This window comes from Mangifera indica, chromosome 6 (assembly GCF_011075055.1).
Source record: "Mangifera indica cultivar Alphonso chromosome 6, CATAS_Mindica_2.1, whole genome shotgun sequence".
NCBI classification, from domain to species: Eukaryota; Viridiplantae; Streptophyta; class Magnoliopsida; order Sapindales; family Anacardiaceae; genus Mangifera; species Mangifera indica.
The window spans coordinates 8,846,202-8,864,949 of NC_058142.1; the positions used below are offsets into that span (position 1 = coordinate 8,846,202).

Here is an 18,748-nt window from a genome sequence, read left to right on the forward strand (position 1 = left end):
AATATTTTATTTTTAATTTAAAATTATTTAATTATTTGATAACACACATTAAATATATACTTATTTTTTATACTCATAGTAGATATATATAGTTTTATGAATAAAAATATATATAAAATTTTGTATTGATCCAAATATTATTATAATGTGTAGGGTTTATCTATATATCATCTTATAAAATTTACAAAAAAAATTCCTAACACATTAACATATCATTCTCTTTTTTTTTTTTTTTCCTTTTAACGGAAAATTTTTATTTAAGTTAAACTATCATTTTAATATTGTATCTCTCACATTAAAAAAATAAAATTTTAAATTTAATAACCGACTTCACGTATGTTTTCTTTGTTGTTTAGATGCAAGCATTTTTATTCTTGAAGCTATCATTCACTGTTTTTAAAACTTGAAATTATAGAATAGAGGATTTTAAAGAGCAATATTATGTATATTATTTTTGAATATATAATTTTATACACAGATTATATGTTATTATGTAATTATATATTATTTTATTTTTATTTTAAAATCATTTAATTATATAATAATATATCATTTATATATCTAATTATATATACATAATTTTATTATATTCTTAATTGTTTGTAGATGTCCATGTAGATATTCATACACCCTCCCACACCTGAACCCACCTTGAAATGGATAGGATTTACGTGTCACCTGACGTCAACTAGACAAGGACATTGGGATCATCGATTTCACTCCACCATTTGAACAAATCAAAAACCGTCGGATGGTCACTTCTCACAACAAATCAACGGCTGATCATTCCCCAATTTCTTCGTCACCCTCAAACAAAGCCACGTGACAGTAGAACATTAAAACGAAACTTTCTGCCACGTGTCGGTTTCCCTTAAGCCATTTTAATCTAAACTCACCTTCCATTCAGGTCACTCACACATTGCTGTTTCCCTTTGTAATACTTTCTTTGATGTTCTTTCGTATCTCGGTGTCTTTATTCCCGTAAGTCGAAACTCTCAGGTGAGTTATGCGGTCACTGGCCTCTACCTTGCATGGTAGGATCCACCCGTCGATCTGGGTCTCCCTTGGTTTTTTTATTTGAAGTCCAGAAAAAGAACCAAAAAAAAAAAAAGAAACTAATTGTGTTGTTATAATAGCTGTTTATTGTAAATATTTTGAGTTTTTTTTGGGGGGTGAAAATTTTTTTAATTTTTGTTGTGAAGATGAATTTAAGAGTAGCGGAAGATGAAGAATTGGTTTCGGTATCGGTATCTGGTCAAGAAATTGATGTGGTTTAGGGACTGACTTGTCAATGTTCAAAAGGCACTCTCAATAAAAATCAACCACCTACTATGTTATCTATGAAGTCTATCAAAACTCCCGATTCATACTTGTTGATACCCAGGGTCGACTGAAAATACAGACAATGCATAATCTCGCTTAAAAATTATTATAAGGAATATGAGTTACTATTTTCCATGGCTTCCACAATCTCTCGAATTCAAATAATAATTTTATGTTGTCTTGGAACCATTTTTCACATTTTTAGTAATTGTAATTAGTCCTGGCCATGGTTCATATCGAAATTGCCGGTTCATGCTTCGAAAAAATAAGGATCCTGAACCAAAACCGTAATAGGACGGTTTGTAACCGGTTTGGAACCGACGGCTCCGATTTAGGACCCCGATTCGGAACCAACGGTTTCAGTTTAAAACCGATATTGAACCTTCAATTCTAATACATAATCTTGATTTAATTTTTAAATTATTAATTACAATAATTAAAAATTAAAAGAAAGGCTTGGACTTAATTTTTCAATTAAGTTTCCTACGTATCTTCTTGGAGTTTAGAATAATCAAAGTCTACGTAGTTCTCTTACCTTTGCATATCTAATAGCTGACAGTATCCTCTTACTTTATCATTCACCTCCACTATCTTGAGTATTATTTTCATTATAGCTGATGAATTGTGCATGCATGCATGCACACACCCTTGGAGAGAATAACGCATCATCCACGCACCCGTGGATAGAATGACGCACCTTTTAGGGTTTTCACGCACCCTTTCAGCGTTGTCGCGCCCTTTCACACACCCCTTCATCGTTATCGTGCCCTTTCACCCACCCCTTTAGCATTGTCGTACTCTTTCACGCACCCCTTCATCATTGTTGCACCCTTTCACGCACCCCTTTACACTTTTGCACCTGCTCGAAAAAACGCAACGTTTTGAGGATACGCCCACCCTTTCACTCATTTTCACACCGTTTCCAACCGTTTCGAAGAGACGAGCACCCTTTTTCATCCGACACAACCCACACATCCTGTATTAATTATGTCCATCATTTTATAAATGTGTAAAAGTATATAAATATCCATTGTTATATCTTATTTTCGTCTGTAAATCTTATTCATTAAAGAAAAATCAAGCTTAATGCATATCCTCTAAAATATGAGAGATTAATCTGTGAAAATTACTGTAAACGGAGAGAATTAAGATGAAGGGTATTTTTGAAATGAAAAATATCATTTGCGCAAAAAGGCAAAAGTTAGTAATTGTTGCCGAAAAAGGTTTAAGTGGTGAATCGACTCCCGATTTTAATTAATTTCCCCCCACACAATGCTTTTTCCCTTTGTAAAATGTGAACTTTCTTTGATGTTCTTTCGTATCTCGGTCTCTTTATTCCGGTAAGTCAAAACTCTCCGACGAGTTATACGGTCACCGGCCTCTACCTTGCGTGGTAGGATCCACCCATCAATCCGGGTCTCCCTTCGTTTTTTAATTTGAAGTCCAGAAAAAGAACCAAAAAAAAAAAAAAAAAAAGAAACGAATTGTGTTGTTATAATAGCTGTTTATTGTAAATATTTTGAGTTTTTTTGGGGGGAGGTGAAGTTTTTCTTATCTATTGAAGTGGACACATATTAATAATTAACTAATTGGTTAAAAGTTAAAAATGACTTGACTGAGATAAAAAAGAGCAGGTATATCATAAATGACTGGTTGATTATTTCTTAGAAGGAGTGGTCACTTTGTTGACAAGACCTTGTCAAGTCACCATTTAGCTACGTGTCTGTTTTGTAGTTTTGTAACAAATTAGTGAGAAGGATCGAAGAGATTACCGAAGAAAATATGAGAGTCTACGATTTGCGTCAACATTATTTTTATTAATTACAGTGACTGTATTAAGAATCATTTTTATCATATCAATTTTATTTACCACATAACTTTTACTGTAATATAATAAGTCAAGCACAACTTGATACTCGTGTTTTATTTCTACAAAAATGAAAATTCTTGCAAAATATCGGTTATGATTAATGTTTTTAAAACTGGTTAATAATTAAATCAATTATCTTATTAGATTATTATTTAATTTATTCGATTGATTTAATTAGATAATTCAATTAATTTTTAAATTATAATATATTTCTTGAATACTATTAAATATTTATCATATTTTTTAAATATAAATAATATATATTTAAACATAATTATCTAATATCACTCATTTAGTTTTTTAATATTAAAAATATTTGTATAAATAATTAACTTATTTCAACTAAAATTAATCAACTAAAAATTTGGTTTGATTAATCGGTATTTTAGGTTTAATTCAAAATCAATTAACCTTTAAATCAATTCTATTTCAATTTATGATTTTTCTCAAATCAAAAATTTAGTTCAGTTTAAAAGATAAACAAACCAATTTGGTTAAATGGTTTTGAACACCCCATCATTGACAATATCAAAGATGTGATTGTGTATTTGAACACAATAAATGCAAAAGTCTATTTTGGTTCAAGAATTTTTTAATGGTATAGGCAATTTCGTTGAAATTTCAATTAATAGACAAGAGGATGAGGTCGATATTCTCTCCTACCCTGAGATTACAGGGACAGAAACTGGCAGAGAAATTACAGAAAAGAAAAACTAAGTCAATGGAAATGGAGATTATTGCTGAAAGTGACACTCAAATGTTGTATGAGGCGAGCATGAGGGGATGTGTAGCAACCTTGAACACATTGATACAGAATGATCCATTCATTCTCCATAAAATTTCACTCACTCCCTTCACTGAAACTCCCTTGCACATCTCAGCTTTGCTTGGTCATGTTGAGTTCACCAAAGCTATTGTGAGCCAAAACCCTCAACTTGTCACAGAGTTGGACTCTTTCAAACGCTCACCTCTTCACTTGGCTGCTGCTGAGGGCCACGGTGAAATTGTCAAAGAGCTGTTAATAGCAGATAAGGATGTGAGTATGGTTGCTGACCAAGAGGGGAGAATTCCTCTCCATTTGGCTGCAATGAGAGGGAGAGTTGAGGTGATAAAACAGCTTATAAGTGCAAAACCTGAGTCAATTCTTGTGCAAATCCATGGAGAAACAGCTTTACATTTATGTGTTAAGCATAATCATTTGGATGCACTCAAAGTATTGGTGTCATCAGTTGATGATGAGGAGTTTCTCAATTCCAAAAACCTTGAAGGGAACTCTATCTTGCAAGTATCTGTTATATTGCAGCAATATGAGGTACAAGTCTTCTTATCTCTTGCTTAATTTGCTTAAATTCTAGCAGAATTATCCCATTGCACACTCAAATAGCACACAGGCACTTCATGCAGGAATGTTAAAAAATATTCAATAACCGAACCAAACCGATTTTCAAACTGAAAAGTAGATTATTTAAAAATTGCTTGAAGTACCAATTCAAAAATACGAAAAAGCTAGTTTGTTTTTTATTTGGTTACCAATTTGTCAATTTTTTAAAACCAGTTCAAATCTGTTTTTTAAACATTGAAAAAAGATAATAAAATAGGATTATATCGCTATATAATGAATTGTCACTTTGTATTATATCAATTTGGTTGAATCTTGTAATATTTTTTTTATCTGTCTTTCTACCGTTAGTAATAGGAAGATCATGAACAATCTTGAAGTTATGCATGTATATGCTTTATGCAGACCACTAGGTACTTGCTTTCAGAGCAAAAAATAAGAGTGGATCTGAACTCCTTGACCAAAAATGGCTTTCCAGCCTTTGATGGAATCCGCAGAAATGGCTCAATTCAAAGGAATTTACAGAACAATCCCATCAAAGAAACAACCACCAAAGTTCAAACCACCCAATCACCCCAAAAATTAAAATCAATATGGAGAAGGCTCAGCAAGCACAAGAGCGGCCGCTATGAAAAAACAAGAGGCAACTTGATGGTGGTGGCCATTTTGATGGCCACCATGAGTTTCCAGATTGCAACAAACCCACCAGGTGGCAACTGGCAAACAGACACCACTAATCAGGGCTGCCCAGAGGGGGAAACTTGCATAGCTGGAACTTCAATTCATGCATACACTCATAAAGATGAGTACCACAAATTAACAATCGTGAGCACAATCTCATTCACAGCATCTCTCGGCATAATTTTGTGGCTCATTAGTGGTGTTCCTCTCAGGAATAGAGTTTCTGTGGGGATTTTGCTGGTGGGAATGTGGGTTGCACTGCTTTGTACAGCCGGTGCATACTATTTGTCAATGAGCTTGGTGGTGCCACATGATGAAATATTTCATGGCATTAGTAAGTATTACGGACGGACTTGGGTTTACTTGCTTATGGGTATACTTTGTATTCATGCAATTAGATTTTGCTGGTGGGTGTTGAAGAAGCTGTTCATGGGGGTGATTTTTGTGGCTAAACGTTGCAGTGTTAAGAATAAAAAACAGCTTGATCAGCCTGTGATGAGTGTTTAGAAAAATCAGATATAATCTTATTATCTATTGAAGTGGACACATTTGATCAATAAATTATGTATGAACAAGAAAATTTCATGTAATCTATTGATAGACTTGTTGTATTCTATCAGTTAATGTTGCATTATGAGTTCTTATTTTGGATGGAAATTTAATAAATGTTTGATTAAATTATCTATTAGTCTTAAATCTTACTTTTGATTTCTATTATTATATCATATATATATATATAAACAAAGAGTATACTATGTGTATAATATTTAAGTTCATAAATAATGTATTATCATATGATTAGATATTCTTTATATTCAAAATTGGTGCATATAGTTTTATTGATAAAAAAATATATAAAATTTTGCATTGATCCAAATATTATTATAATGTGTAGGGTTTATCTATATATCATATTATAAAATTTACAAAAAAAAAAAAAAATCCTAAAACATTAACACATCACTCTCTATTTTTTATTTCCTTTTAATGAAAAATTTTTATTTAAGTTGAACTATCCTTTTAATATTGTATCTCCCACATCAAATAAATAAAATTTTAAATTTAATAACTGACTTCACATATATTTTCTTTGTTGTTTAGATTTAAGCATTTTTATTCTTGAAGCTATCATTTACTGTTTTAAAAACTTGAAATTATAAAATGAGATGCAGTGGCTAATTAAACTTACGTGCCTCACAAGACTATTAATAATCACAATAATTTGTTACTCCAGTAAAACCTGAACCTGAAGTGCAGTGGTGTAGCTCTTCATCTCCGAATTTTTTTATTCTTTTCTTTTATATACACTGAATCTGACGCCCTTTTTTTGGCTTCTTCTTAAAGGTATTTATTTACTTAATATTTAATCTTATTCTTTTATACTTACCAAATTTCTATGCATGTGTTCTTGTAGAAAGCAACTTCAGTTGTGACCACTGGGGTACACTATTTCAAACACTTATAACTCCCCATAAATTCTCCACCCTTTTTCTCCCTAAAAAGATGCCTAGAGTCTCTTTTATTATTTACCTACATCAATTTGAGAAACAACTTATAAATTTAAAAATATAATAAACACTCTTAAATATATAATTTTATACAAAGATTATATATTATTTTATTCTTATTTCAAAATCGTTTAATCATATAATAATGTATCATTTATATATATCTAATTATATTTACATAATTTTATTATATTTTTAATTATTTGTAGGTGTCCATGCAGATATTCATACACCCTCCCACACCTGTACCCACCTTAAAATGTATAGGATTTACATGTCACCTTACATCAGCTAGACAAAGAGGTTAGGATCATCTATTTCACTCTGCCACTTGAACAAATCAAAAACCGTCGGATGGTCACTTCTCTCAACCAATCAACCGCTGATCATTCTCCAATTTCTTCCTCACCCTCCAACAAAGCCACCTGACAACTGAACATTAAAAACGAAACTTCTGCCACGTGTCGGTTTCCCTTAAGCCATTTTAATCTAAACTCACCTTTTGTTCAAGTCACCCACACATTGGGAAATTAATTAAAATAGGCACTCGATTCGCCGTTTAAATCTTTTTCGGCAATAATTACTAACTTTTACCTTTTTAAGCAAATGATATTTTTCATTTCATAAATACCCTTCATCTTATTTCTCTCCGTTTACAGTAGCTTTCACATATCAATCTCTTATATTTTAAAGGATATGCATTAATGTTAGAACTAATTAGGTTTGTTAAGAATGTTCATGCAAGATTATCATGATTATTCAGCAACCAAACAGAATAATACAAAATACGAAATCAACAAAAGCAGAAACAGAGAACACAAGAAATACTTGGTTCGGGTTTCGATTTGCAACCCTACGTCCAAGGCAGAGACAAGTCTCTTAGTCAAATCCACTATAGAACACAAGCGATTACAGCTTACAGAATACCCTCCGATTAACCTCTCACGATTATAATACACCGCAAGATAATGCCTCCTAACAAGCCTTCTACCAGACTCAAGACAAACGCACAATCGGAGAAAACCAGGAGATTTCTCCTTTGGCTCAACTAAATCAAAGAACCAGAACAGTAAACCCTAATCGCAAACCAGAGCAGAGCAAACCAGGGAGCCGACTCTATCAATCAAATGAGCGCTCAACTTTAATATAGTTAGGGTTACATTTCAGTGAAAAGACCAGCTTGCCCTCAATGTACAAAATGACATTATACACCCTAATAAGTCTTATAATGACCAATCTCTCCTTAATACTTTTTTAAGCCATATTCCACATAACTCCACCTTGGCTTAAATTTGGAGATGAAGTGCATTCCACTAGGAGACCTTCTCTGCAGTTTTATTTCTGTCACAGTTTTTGACAGATTTTCAGGAAGTTTAAGGTTTCCTTGAACTTGCTCACAGGAACAGCTTTAGTCAGAATATCTGTTGGATTCACACTAGTCATGATTTTCTCAATCAATATTTGCTTTCTGGACAACACATCTCTGATGAAATGAAGTCTCACATCAATATGCTTAGTCCTCTCATGATATGCACTGTTTTTAGAAAGATGAATGACACTTTGTGAATCACTATAAATCACAAGAATATCTGAACTTAAACCCAGTTCAGATGTGATTCCCTTTAGCCACATAGCCTCCTTCACAGCTTCTGTTAAGGCAATATATTCTGCTTTAGTGGTGGATAATGCCACAATAGATTGCAAGTTACATTTCCAGCTCACAATATTTCCACCATAGGTGAAAATATAGCCAGTTAAAGATCTTCTTTTATCCAGATCAGTTGCAAAATCTTAATCACAAAATCCTTTTACAAGTAAACTGTTAGTAGGATCAGACGTGAACAATAACCCAAGGTCTGCAGTACCTTTGAGATATTTCATTAACCATTTTACAGCATACCAGTGATCTTTGCAAGGATTGCTCATAAATCTACTTACTAGGCTAATAGCATAGGCAATATCAGGTCTTGAACCAATCATTGCATACATCAAACTACCTACTGCATTTGAATAGGGTATTTTATTCATAAATTCAGATTCAATAGTAGATAGGCTGACAGTAGATTTTAATCTAAAATGAGCACCCATAGGAACACTAACTAGTTTAGATTCAGACATATTATATATGCTTAATATCTTTTTAATGTATCCTACTTGTGATAAGAATAAAGATCTTTTACTTCTATCTCTTTCAATATCCATACCTAATATTCTTTTTGCTGATCCTAAATCTTTCATAACAAATTCAGTTTTCAGCATTTGTTTCAAAGTTATCAAAGCAGACATATCTTTGGAAGCTAAAAGCATATCATCAACATATAATAGCAAGTAAACATAGCATCCAGCATCAGACTTTAAATAATACACACAATGGTCATAATTGCATCTTAAGAAACCAATAGACAGAACAAACTCATCAAACCTCTTGTACCATTGTCTCGGAGACTGCTTTAGCCCATACAGAGATTTGTGAAGCAGGCAGACTTTGTTTTCAGCTCCAGGTTTTTCAAAGCCTTCAGGTTGCTCCATCAGAATCTGTTCTTCCAGATTTCCATGCAAGAATGCTGTTGTGACATCCATCTGTTCCAGTTCCATATCAAATAACACAACAGTTGACAATATGAGTCTTATTGAGGTATGCTTCACAACAGGGGAAAATACTTCATGGTAGTCTATCCCTTCTCTTTGTGAGAAGCCTTTTACCACTACCCTTGCTTTAAATCTTGGCTGTTCTACTCCTGGAATACCTGGCTTCCTTTTAAAGACCTATTTACATCCAATTACCTTTTTCTTCAATGGTCTATCAACAAGTGTCCAAGTGTTATTCCTTTTTAGAGATTCTATTTCATTTTCCATTGCTCTTAACCAATCTGAGCTATATTTACTTTCACAGGCTTGGGTGAAATTCAGGGGTTCACTCATCTCAATCAAGTCTCCTATTTGGAAAGCATAAGAGATGAGATCAGCATGAGCATATCTAGAGGGTGGTCTTATTTCTCTTCTTGGCCTATCTCTAGCTAATTTATAGTTAGAAAGGTTTTGTTCTTCTGGGCTATGAGGACATTGAACTTGACTCTGAGGTGGGAGTTGCTGATTCAAGTTTGTGATTTCGTACTTTGAAGTACGAATTGAATCCAAACCCAAATCAGGTCCCTCACCAGACTTTATAGACTGAGATGCAGACTCTATAGTACTATGATGTCTAGACACAGGTGTCTCCACCTCAAACTGAACCTGCCCAGTTTTTCCTTCTAAAGAGAAAAGATCTTTGTAGAATTTTAATTCATTAAAAGTAACATTTCTACTCACAACACACTTATGCTCTTCTAACAGCCACAATTTATAGCCCTTAGTGCCTATGGGATAACCTAGAAAGACAGCCTTTAAAGCTCTTGGGTTCAGCTTACCTTGACTAACATGCACATAGGCAAGACATCCAAAAGGTTTCAAGTGATGTAAAGAAGGTGGTCTTTTAGACCATATTTCAATTGGGGTCTTAAAGCCTACTGCTGATGATAGTGACCTATTTATTAAATAGCAGGCAGTTGCAACAGCTTCAGCCCAAAATTTCTTGTCTAATCCAGAATCAGCTAGAATACATCTAACCTTATTTAGGATGGTCTTATTCATTCTCTCAGCCAAGCCATTTTGCTGTGGTGTTTCACTACATGTTCTGTGCCTAAGAATTCCATGTTTCTTACAAAAATCAGAAAAATGTTTGTTGCAATATTCAAGGCCATTGTCAGTTCTAAGCACTTTAATTTTCTTGTTAGTTTGATTTTCAACTAGATTTTTCTAGTCTTTAAAGCACTCAAAAGCCTCATCTTTTTGTTTTAGGAAATAAACCCATACTCTCCTAGAGTAGTCATCAATGAGTGTCATAAAATAGTGTGCATGAGATAATGAATCAGGAACATGAGGAGAACCCCACAAATCAGAGTGCACATACTCAAGTATATCATTTGATCTACATGTGGCAGTAGAAAACTTTAACTTATGAGATTTACCAAGCACACAGTTTTCACAGAACTTTAAATCAGAAAGCTTATTTTGATCAATAAGTTTTTGTTTACACAATTCATTCAAGCCTGCCATACTAATATGCCCAAGTCTTTTATGCCACAAGATTGTTTCATCAAAATTATCATGAGCAGAATGCATATTATCAGACACCACACTACCTTCTAATATATATAACCCATTTGATAATTTTCCTTTCATTACAACTAAGGAACCTTTCATGATTTTTAAAACTCCTTTTTCAGATTTATATGAAAAACCATTTAAATCAAGTGAGCCAAGAGAAATCAGATTTCTTCTTAACTTAGGCACTAGCCCGACATTTTCAAGAGTTTTTATAGAACCATCAAACATTTGGAATTTAACATTACCAATAGCAGTCACATCACAGGAGTCATTATTCCTCATCAAAACTTTCCCACCATTTATGTATTTTAAATCAGTAAGCCATTCTTTCTTAGGAGTCATATGAAAAGTACAACCTGAGTCCATTACCCACTCTTCATCTAACCCTATTTCAGAAAGAACTAACACTTCTGCACTTTCATACCCCTCAAGAAAATTTGCTAGTTCTAGATTTTCAGTTTTATTAGAAAGGGCTTTCCTTTTCTCTGGACAATTTCTTTTAAAGTGGCCCTCCTTATGACATAACCAGCAAGTTTTCTTAAATCTAGATTTTGACCTAGATATCTTCTTGTTAGGTGCATTAATCCTCTTTTCTTGTCTGCCCCTAATCTGAAGACCCTCCCCAATAGATTTCTTCTCAAATTTTATTTCTAATTCTTTAGACCTTAGGGCTCCTAAGACTTCATCCAATGACAAGGAATCTCTCCTATATTTTATGGCAGCCTTAACATCCCTAAAAGATTCAGGTAAAACATTCAAAATTATTATTGCCTGATTTTCATCTGATATTTTTTCATCAATACTGTTCAGATCAATAACAATTCTGTGAAACTCATCAAGATTATCATCTAAAGACTTAGAAGGGTCCATTTTAAAACCAAACAACTGTTCTTTCAAATATATTTTGTTTATCAATGATTTAGTCATATATAGGGATTCAAGTTTTAACCATATTTTTGCAACAGTATCAGTATCATCAATTTTCCGCAACACATTATCAGACAGATGCAAAATTAATAGACTATAGGCTGTTTCCATTACCTCAGCTATTTCAACATCAGTCATACCTTCTGGAAACTCAGATGGTTTTCCCAATGCCTTCGCACATTTCTGATGCACCAGTACCGTATACATCTTTTTTTTCCACATGTTGAAATCGCCTTTGCCATCAAATTTATCGACATCGATTCTGGTTGAACCCATTCTTCCTTTCTAACAATTTACTTTACAATCTTTTGGCAAGAAGCAAGATTAGTAATATCAGAGAATATATATTAAAGCAAAGATTCAAAGATATCACCAGAAGTCGATCAATCAAAACATTCAAAACATAAAACCCTAACTGGCTCTGATACCACTTGTTAGAACTAATTAGGTTTGTTAAGAATGTTCATGCAAGATTATCATGATTATTCAGCAACCAAATAGAATAATACAGAATACGAAATCAACAAAAGCAGAAACAGAGAACACAAGAAATACTTGGTTCGAGTTTCGATTTGAAACCCTACGTCTAAGGCAGAGACAAATCTCTTAGTCAAATCCACTATAGAACACAAGCGATTATAGCTTACAGAATACCCTCCGATTAACCTCTCACGATTATAATACACCGCAAGATAATGCCTCCTAACAAGCCTTCTACCAGACTCAAGACAAACGCACAATCGGAGAAAACCAGGAGATTTCTCCTTTGAATCAACTAAATCAAAGAACCAGAACAGTAAACCCTAATCGCAAACCAGAGCAGAGCAAACCAGGGAGCCGACTCTATCAATCAAATGAGCGCTCAACTTTAATATAGTTAGGGTTACATTTCAGTGAAAAGACCAGCCTGCCCTCAATGTACAAAATGACATTATACACCCTAATAAGTCTTATAATGACCAAACTCTCCTTAATACTTTTTTAAGCCATATTCCACAATTAAGCTTAATTTTTCTGTAATGAATAAGATTTACAGAAGAAAACAAGATATGATAATGGGTACTTATATACTTTTATGCATTTATAAAATGATGGACATAACTAATACAAGATGTGTGGGTTGTGTCGAATGAAAAAGGGTGTCGTCTCTTCGAACGGTTGGAAACGTTGCAAAAATGAGTGAAAGGGGTGGGCATATCCTCAAAACGGTGCGTTTTCTCGAGCAGGTGCGAAAATATGTGAAAGTGTAATGGGGTGCATGAAAATGTGCGACAATGATAAAGGGGTGCGTGGACTCTTTCAAACGCTCACCTCTTCACTTGGCTGCTGCTGAGGGCCACAGTGAAATTGTCAAAGAGCTGTTAATAGCAAATAAGGATGAGTATGGTTGCTGACCAAGAGGGGAGAATTCCACTCCATTTGGCTGCAATGACAGGGAGAGTTGAGGTGATACAAGAGCTTATAAGTGCAAAACCTGAGTCACTTCTTGTGCAAATCCATGGAGAAACAGCTTTACATTTATGTGTTAAGCATAATCATTTGGATGCACTCAAAGTATTGGTGTCATCAGTTGATGAGGAGTTTCTCAATTCCAAAAACCTTGAAGGGAACTCTATCTTGCAAGTATCTGCTATATTGCAGCAATATGAGGTACAAGTCTTCTTATCTCTTAATTTGCTTAAATTTTAGATAGAATTGGATTTGGACCGAGCTTCTTTAAGCCCGAGTTTAGTTTGAACAAGTTTAAAATGAATTCAACTCAATCGAGTTATAGCTCAAACAAGCTTGAGCTTGAGATTGACTTTGTGAGTTAAATATTTTCAAGTTTGAGTTTTGTGGGTTTTTAGTTTGTCAAGTTCATTACCTTGAAAAAATTTGACATAAATTGATTGGAAAAAATCATTTTAACTAATACGCATCAAAATGACATCGTTTTGGTACTGAATCGAGTTTAAAATCTGAGCTCGAGCCAAACTCAAACTTAACTAATTTCAAACAAGTCAAGTTCGAGCACTTTGGAAGCAAACTCAAGTTTAAATATCAAAGCGAGCTCAAGTTTGGATCTGCTTAAATCGAACTGAGCTCAAGTCCCAAATAGCAGGCAGGCACTTCATGTTAGCTAGTTGTATAACGCAGCATATATGGTGAATTACTGAATATCATTTTGCTCACTGTGTTCTAGTGTTAATTGAATTTGGCTGAACTTTATGCAGACCACTAGGTACTTGCTTTCAGTGCCAAAAATAAGAGTGGATCTGAACTCCTTGACCAAAAATGGCATTCCAGCCTTCGATGGAATCTGCAGAAATGGCACAATTCAAAGGAATTTACAGAACAATCTCATCAAAGAAACAACCACCAATGTTAAAACCATCCAAGCACCCCAAAAATTTAAAACAATAATAACATCATTCTTCAAATGGAGAAGGCTCAGCAAGCACAAGAGCGATCGCTATGAAAGAACAAGAGGCAACTTGATTGCCACCATGAGTTTCCAGATTGCAACAAATCCACCAGGTGGCTACTGGCAAGAAGACACCGATCATTCAAAAACTGAAACCTGCCGAAATTTGCAGATGAGCTGGAACTGCAATTCTTGCATACACTGATGAGTACCACTACTTAACAATCGCAAGCACAATCTCAATCGGCATCGCTCAGCATAATTGTGGCTCATTGTGGATTAGTGGAGTTGCTCTCAGGAATAGAGTTTCTGTGGGAATTTTGCTGGTAAAAATGTGGGTTACGTTGCTCTTTGTTGCCTATGCATACGCTCTCTCAATAAGCTTGGTAACGCCATATGATTATTTACTTGATAGTTGGAATAGCCCGTGGCTTCAGGTCTTCTCGGAAATTTGGGCTTTGTCGCTTATCGGTATAATTTTTATACATGTAATAAGATTTTGCTGGTGGGTGTTGAAGAAGCTGATTTTTGTGGCTAAATGGTGCTGTTTTAAGAAGAAAAAACAGCTTGATCAGCCTGTGGTGAGTGTTTAGAAAAATCAGATATAATCTTATTATCTATTGAAGTGGACACATTTGATCAATAAATTATGTATGAACAAGAAAATTTCATGTAATCTATTGATGGACTTGTTATATTCTATCAGTTAATGTTCCATTATGAGTTCTTATTTTGGATGGAAATTTAATAAATGTTTGATTAATTATGGATTCTTAGCGCCCTAGTTTTGATTTCTCATATTATATATATATATATATATATATATATATATATATATATATATTAAAATATCTTATATATCTTTTTTTAGTATATAAATAATGTGTTAATATATAATTAAATGTTTTTTTAATTTGAAATTATTTAATTATTTGATAATATACATAAAATATACATATATTTTTTATATTTAAAGTAGGTAAATATAGTTTTATTAATAAAAAATATATAGAATTTTGCATTGATCGAAATATTATTATAACGTGTAGGGTCTATTTTTATATCATCTCATAAAATTTATAACAAAATTCCTAATACAGTAACATATCACTCACTGTTTTTTTTTTTTAATGAGAAATTTTTATTTAAGTTAAATTGTTCTTTTAATATTATATCGTCCACATCAAATAAATAAAATTTTAGCAATATTATATATATACACACTTTTGAATATATAATTATGTATATGATTTTGTGTTATTATATAATTACGTATTATTTTATTTTTCATTTAAAATTATTCAATCACTTAATGATATGTCATTTATATATTTAATTATATATGCATAATTCTATTATAGTCGGGACTGTTTATGGATGTCCATGTGGATATTCCTACACCCTCCCACACCTGAACCCACCTTAAAGTGGATGGGATTTATATGCCACCTTACATCAACTAGACAAAAACGTTAGGATCATCTATTTTATTCCACCATTTGAACAAATCAAAAACCGTCGGATGGTCACTTCTCTCAACCAATCAACGGCTGATCTTCTCCAATTTCTTCCCCATCCTCAGACAAAGCCACCTGACAATCGAATATTAAAACGAAACCTCTGCCACGTGTCGGTTTCCCTTAAGCCATTTTAATCTAAACTCACCTTTTATTCAGGTCACCCACACATTTCTCTTATCCTTTGTAGAATGTGGACTCTCTTTGATATTGTTTCGTATCTCGGTCTCTTTATTCCGGTAAGTCGAAACTCTCCGGCGAGTTATGCGGTCACCGGCCGCTACCTTGCGTGGTCAGATCCATCCGTCGATCTGGGTCTCCCTTGGTTTTTTCATTTGAAGTCCAGAAACAGAACAAAAAGAAAGAAACAAAACAGAGTAAACCAGAGCAAATTTTGTGTTGTTGTAATAGCTGTTTATTGTAAATATTTTTATTTTATTTTGGATGGAAATAGGAGGGAATAAATGGATGAAAAAATTAAATTTAACAGATGTTTGATTTATTTTTTTAATTAAATATTATTTTATTTTTAATTTAAAATAACATAATTATATGATAACAGCTGATACAGAATAATCCATTCATTCTCCATAAAATTTCCCTCACTCCCTTCACTGAAACTCCCTTGTACATCTCAGCTTTGCTTGGTCATGTTGAGTTCACCAAGGCTATTGTGAGCCAAAAGCCTCAACTTGTCGCAGAGTTGGACTCTTTCAAACGCTCACCTCTTCACCTGGCTGCTGCTGAGGGCCACAGCGAAATTGTCAAAGAGCTGTTACTAGCAAATAAGGATGTGAGTATGTTTACTGACCAAGAGGAGAGAATTCCTCTCCATTTGGCTGCAATGAGAGGGAGAGTTGAGGTGATAAAAGAGCTTATAAGTGCAAAACCTGAGTCAATTTTTGAGCCAATCCGTGGAGAAACAGCTTTACATTTGTGTGTTAAGCTCAATCATTTGGATGCACTCAAAGCATTGGTGCCATCAGTTGATGATGAGGAGTTTCTCAACTCCAAAAACCTTGAAGGAAACTCTATCTTGCAAGTATCTATTATGTTGCAGCAGTATGAGGCAAAAGCCTTTTTATCTTGTGCTTAATTTGCTTAAATTCTAAGTACGATAAGATTCAAACCGAGTTTATTTCAGTTTGAGCTAGGCTAGAATGAGTCCAAAATGAGTTCAACTCAAGTGAGTTAAAACTTAAGTCTGTGAGTTAAATATTTTTGAGTTTGCGTTTTAAAGGTGTTCAACTCATTAAATTCGTAAACTTAAAAAAATTTGACACAAATTGATTAAAAAATATTGTTTTGGCTAATACGTATCAAAATGATGTTATTTTGGTATAGAGTCGAGTTCAAAACTCAATTTGAGTTCGAACTCAAGCCAAACTCAAACTCGACTCCTCCCAAACAAGTCGAATTCGAACACTTTTGAAGTGAGGTCAAGCTTGGATCTACTTAAATCGAACCGAGCTCGAGACCCAAAGAGTAGGCAGGCACTTCATGTTTGCTAGTTGTATAACGCAACATATGTAGTGAATTATCATTTTGCTCACTCTATTCTAGTATTATTTCTATTTGGTTGAACTTTATGCAGACCACTATCTACTTGCTTTCCGGGCCAAAAATGAGAGTGGATTTGAACTCCTTGATCAAAAATGGCTTTCCAGCCTTTGATGGAAGCTGCAGGAACGGCACAACTCGAAGCAATTTACAGAAGAATCCCATCAAAGAAACAACCACCAAAGTTCAAACCACTCAATCACCCCAAAAGTTAAAATCAATAATAACATCATTCTTCAAATGGAGAAGGCTCATCAACTACAAGAGCGACCACCACGAAAAAATGAGAGGCAACTTGATGGTGGTGGCCAGCTTGATTGCCAACATGAGTTTCCAGATTGCAACAAACCCACCAGGTGGCTACTGGCAAGCAGACGCCACTAATCTGAAAATAGAAACCTGCCCAAAGGGGGTTTGCAGTGCTGGAACTTCAATTCACGCATACACTCATGAAAATGAGTACCACTTGTTAACATTCGTGAACACAGTCTCATTCTCAGCATCGCTCAGCATAATTTTGTGGCTCATTAGTGGAGTTCCTCTCAGGAATAGAGTTTTTGTGGGAATTTTGCTGGTAAAAATGTGGGTTACGGTGCTGTTTATCGCCGGTGCATACTATTTGTCAATAAGCTTGGTGATGCCACATGAAATACTTGATAGTATTAGTAACTGGTACCCATGGGTTTATGTTTGGTCGCTTATCGCTATAATTTTTATACATGTAATAAGATCTTGCTGGTGGGTGTTGAAGAAGGTGTTCATGGGGGTGATTTTTGTGGCTAAATGGTGCTGTTTTAAGAGGAAAAAAACAGCTTGATCAGCCTGTGGTGAGTGTTTAGAAAGATCAGATTTAATCTTATCTATTGAAGTGGGCACATTTGATCAATAAATTCTATATGAACAATAAAATTTTATGTAATCTATTGATAGACTTGTCATATTCTATCAGTTAATGTTGCATTATGAGTTCTTATTTTGGATAGAAATGGTCACTGACAAATAGTTGGGGAGAAATATTCACAAAATGTTGCTAATAAGAAGTTGAAAAAATTAAATTTAATAAATGTTTGATTTATTATCTATTTGTCTTAAATTTTACTTTTGATTTCTCCTATACAATTTTTTATTATATAAATAATATGTTATTATATAATTAAATGTTATTTTTTTAATTTAAAATCATATAATTACATGATCACACTCATCAAATGTGTATCAATATTTGTACTCAAAGTGAGCATGTATAGTTTTATTGATAAAATACATACATAATTTTGCATTGATGGAAATGTTATTATAACATGTATGGTTTCTTTTTATATCATCTCATAAAATTTACAAAAAAAATTCCTAACATATTACATATCATTCACTATTTTTTTTAAATGAGAAATTCTTATTTAAATCGAATTGTCCTTTCAATGTTAAACTAACCACATCAAATAAATAAAATCCCGAATTTAATGACCGACT

General features: G+C 33.6%; 2 protein-coding genes across 2 annotated transcripts; both read left to right on the plus strand.

Moving 5' to 3' along the window:
* Positions 1 to 3,879: 3,879 nt before the first annotated feature.
* Positions 3,880 to 5,847, plus strand: LOC123219422 (ankyrin repeat-containing protein BDA1-like). The gene is made up of 2 exons (XM_044641381.1): positions 3,880 to 4,505; positions 4,938 to 5,847. Exons 1-2 carry the CDS (start codon positions 3,915 to 3,917, stop codon positions 5,718 to 5,720), a joined length of 1,374 nt encoding a protein of 457 aa, XP_044497316.1. The 5' UTR covers positions 3,880 to 3,914; the 3' UTR covers positions 5,721 to 5,847.
* Positions 5,848 to 15,906: 10,059 nt separating this feature from the next.
* On the plus strand, positions 15,907 to 18,092 carry LOC123219630 (ankyrin repeat-containing protein NPR4-like). Its single transcript, XM_044641634.1, has 3 exons — positions 15,907 to 16,030; positions 16,354 to 16,757; positions 17,310 to 18,092. The coding sequence occupies exons 1-3, from the start codon at positions 15,907 to 15,909 to the stop codon at positions 18,090 to 18,092; spliced, it is 1,311 nt and encodes a 436-aa protein (XP_044497569.1).
* The last annotated feature ends 656 nt before the right edge of the window (positions 18,093 to 18,748 follow it).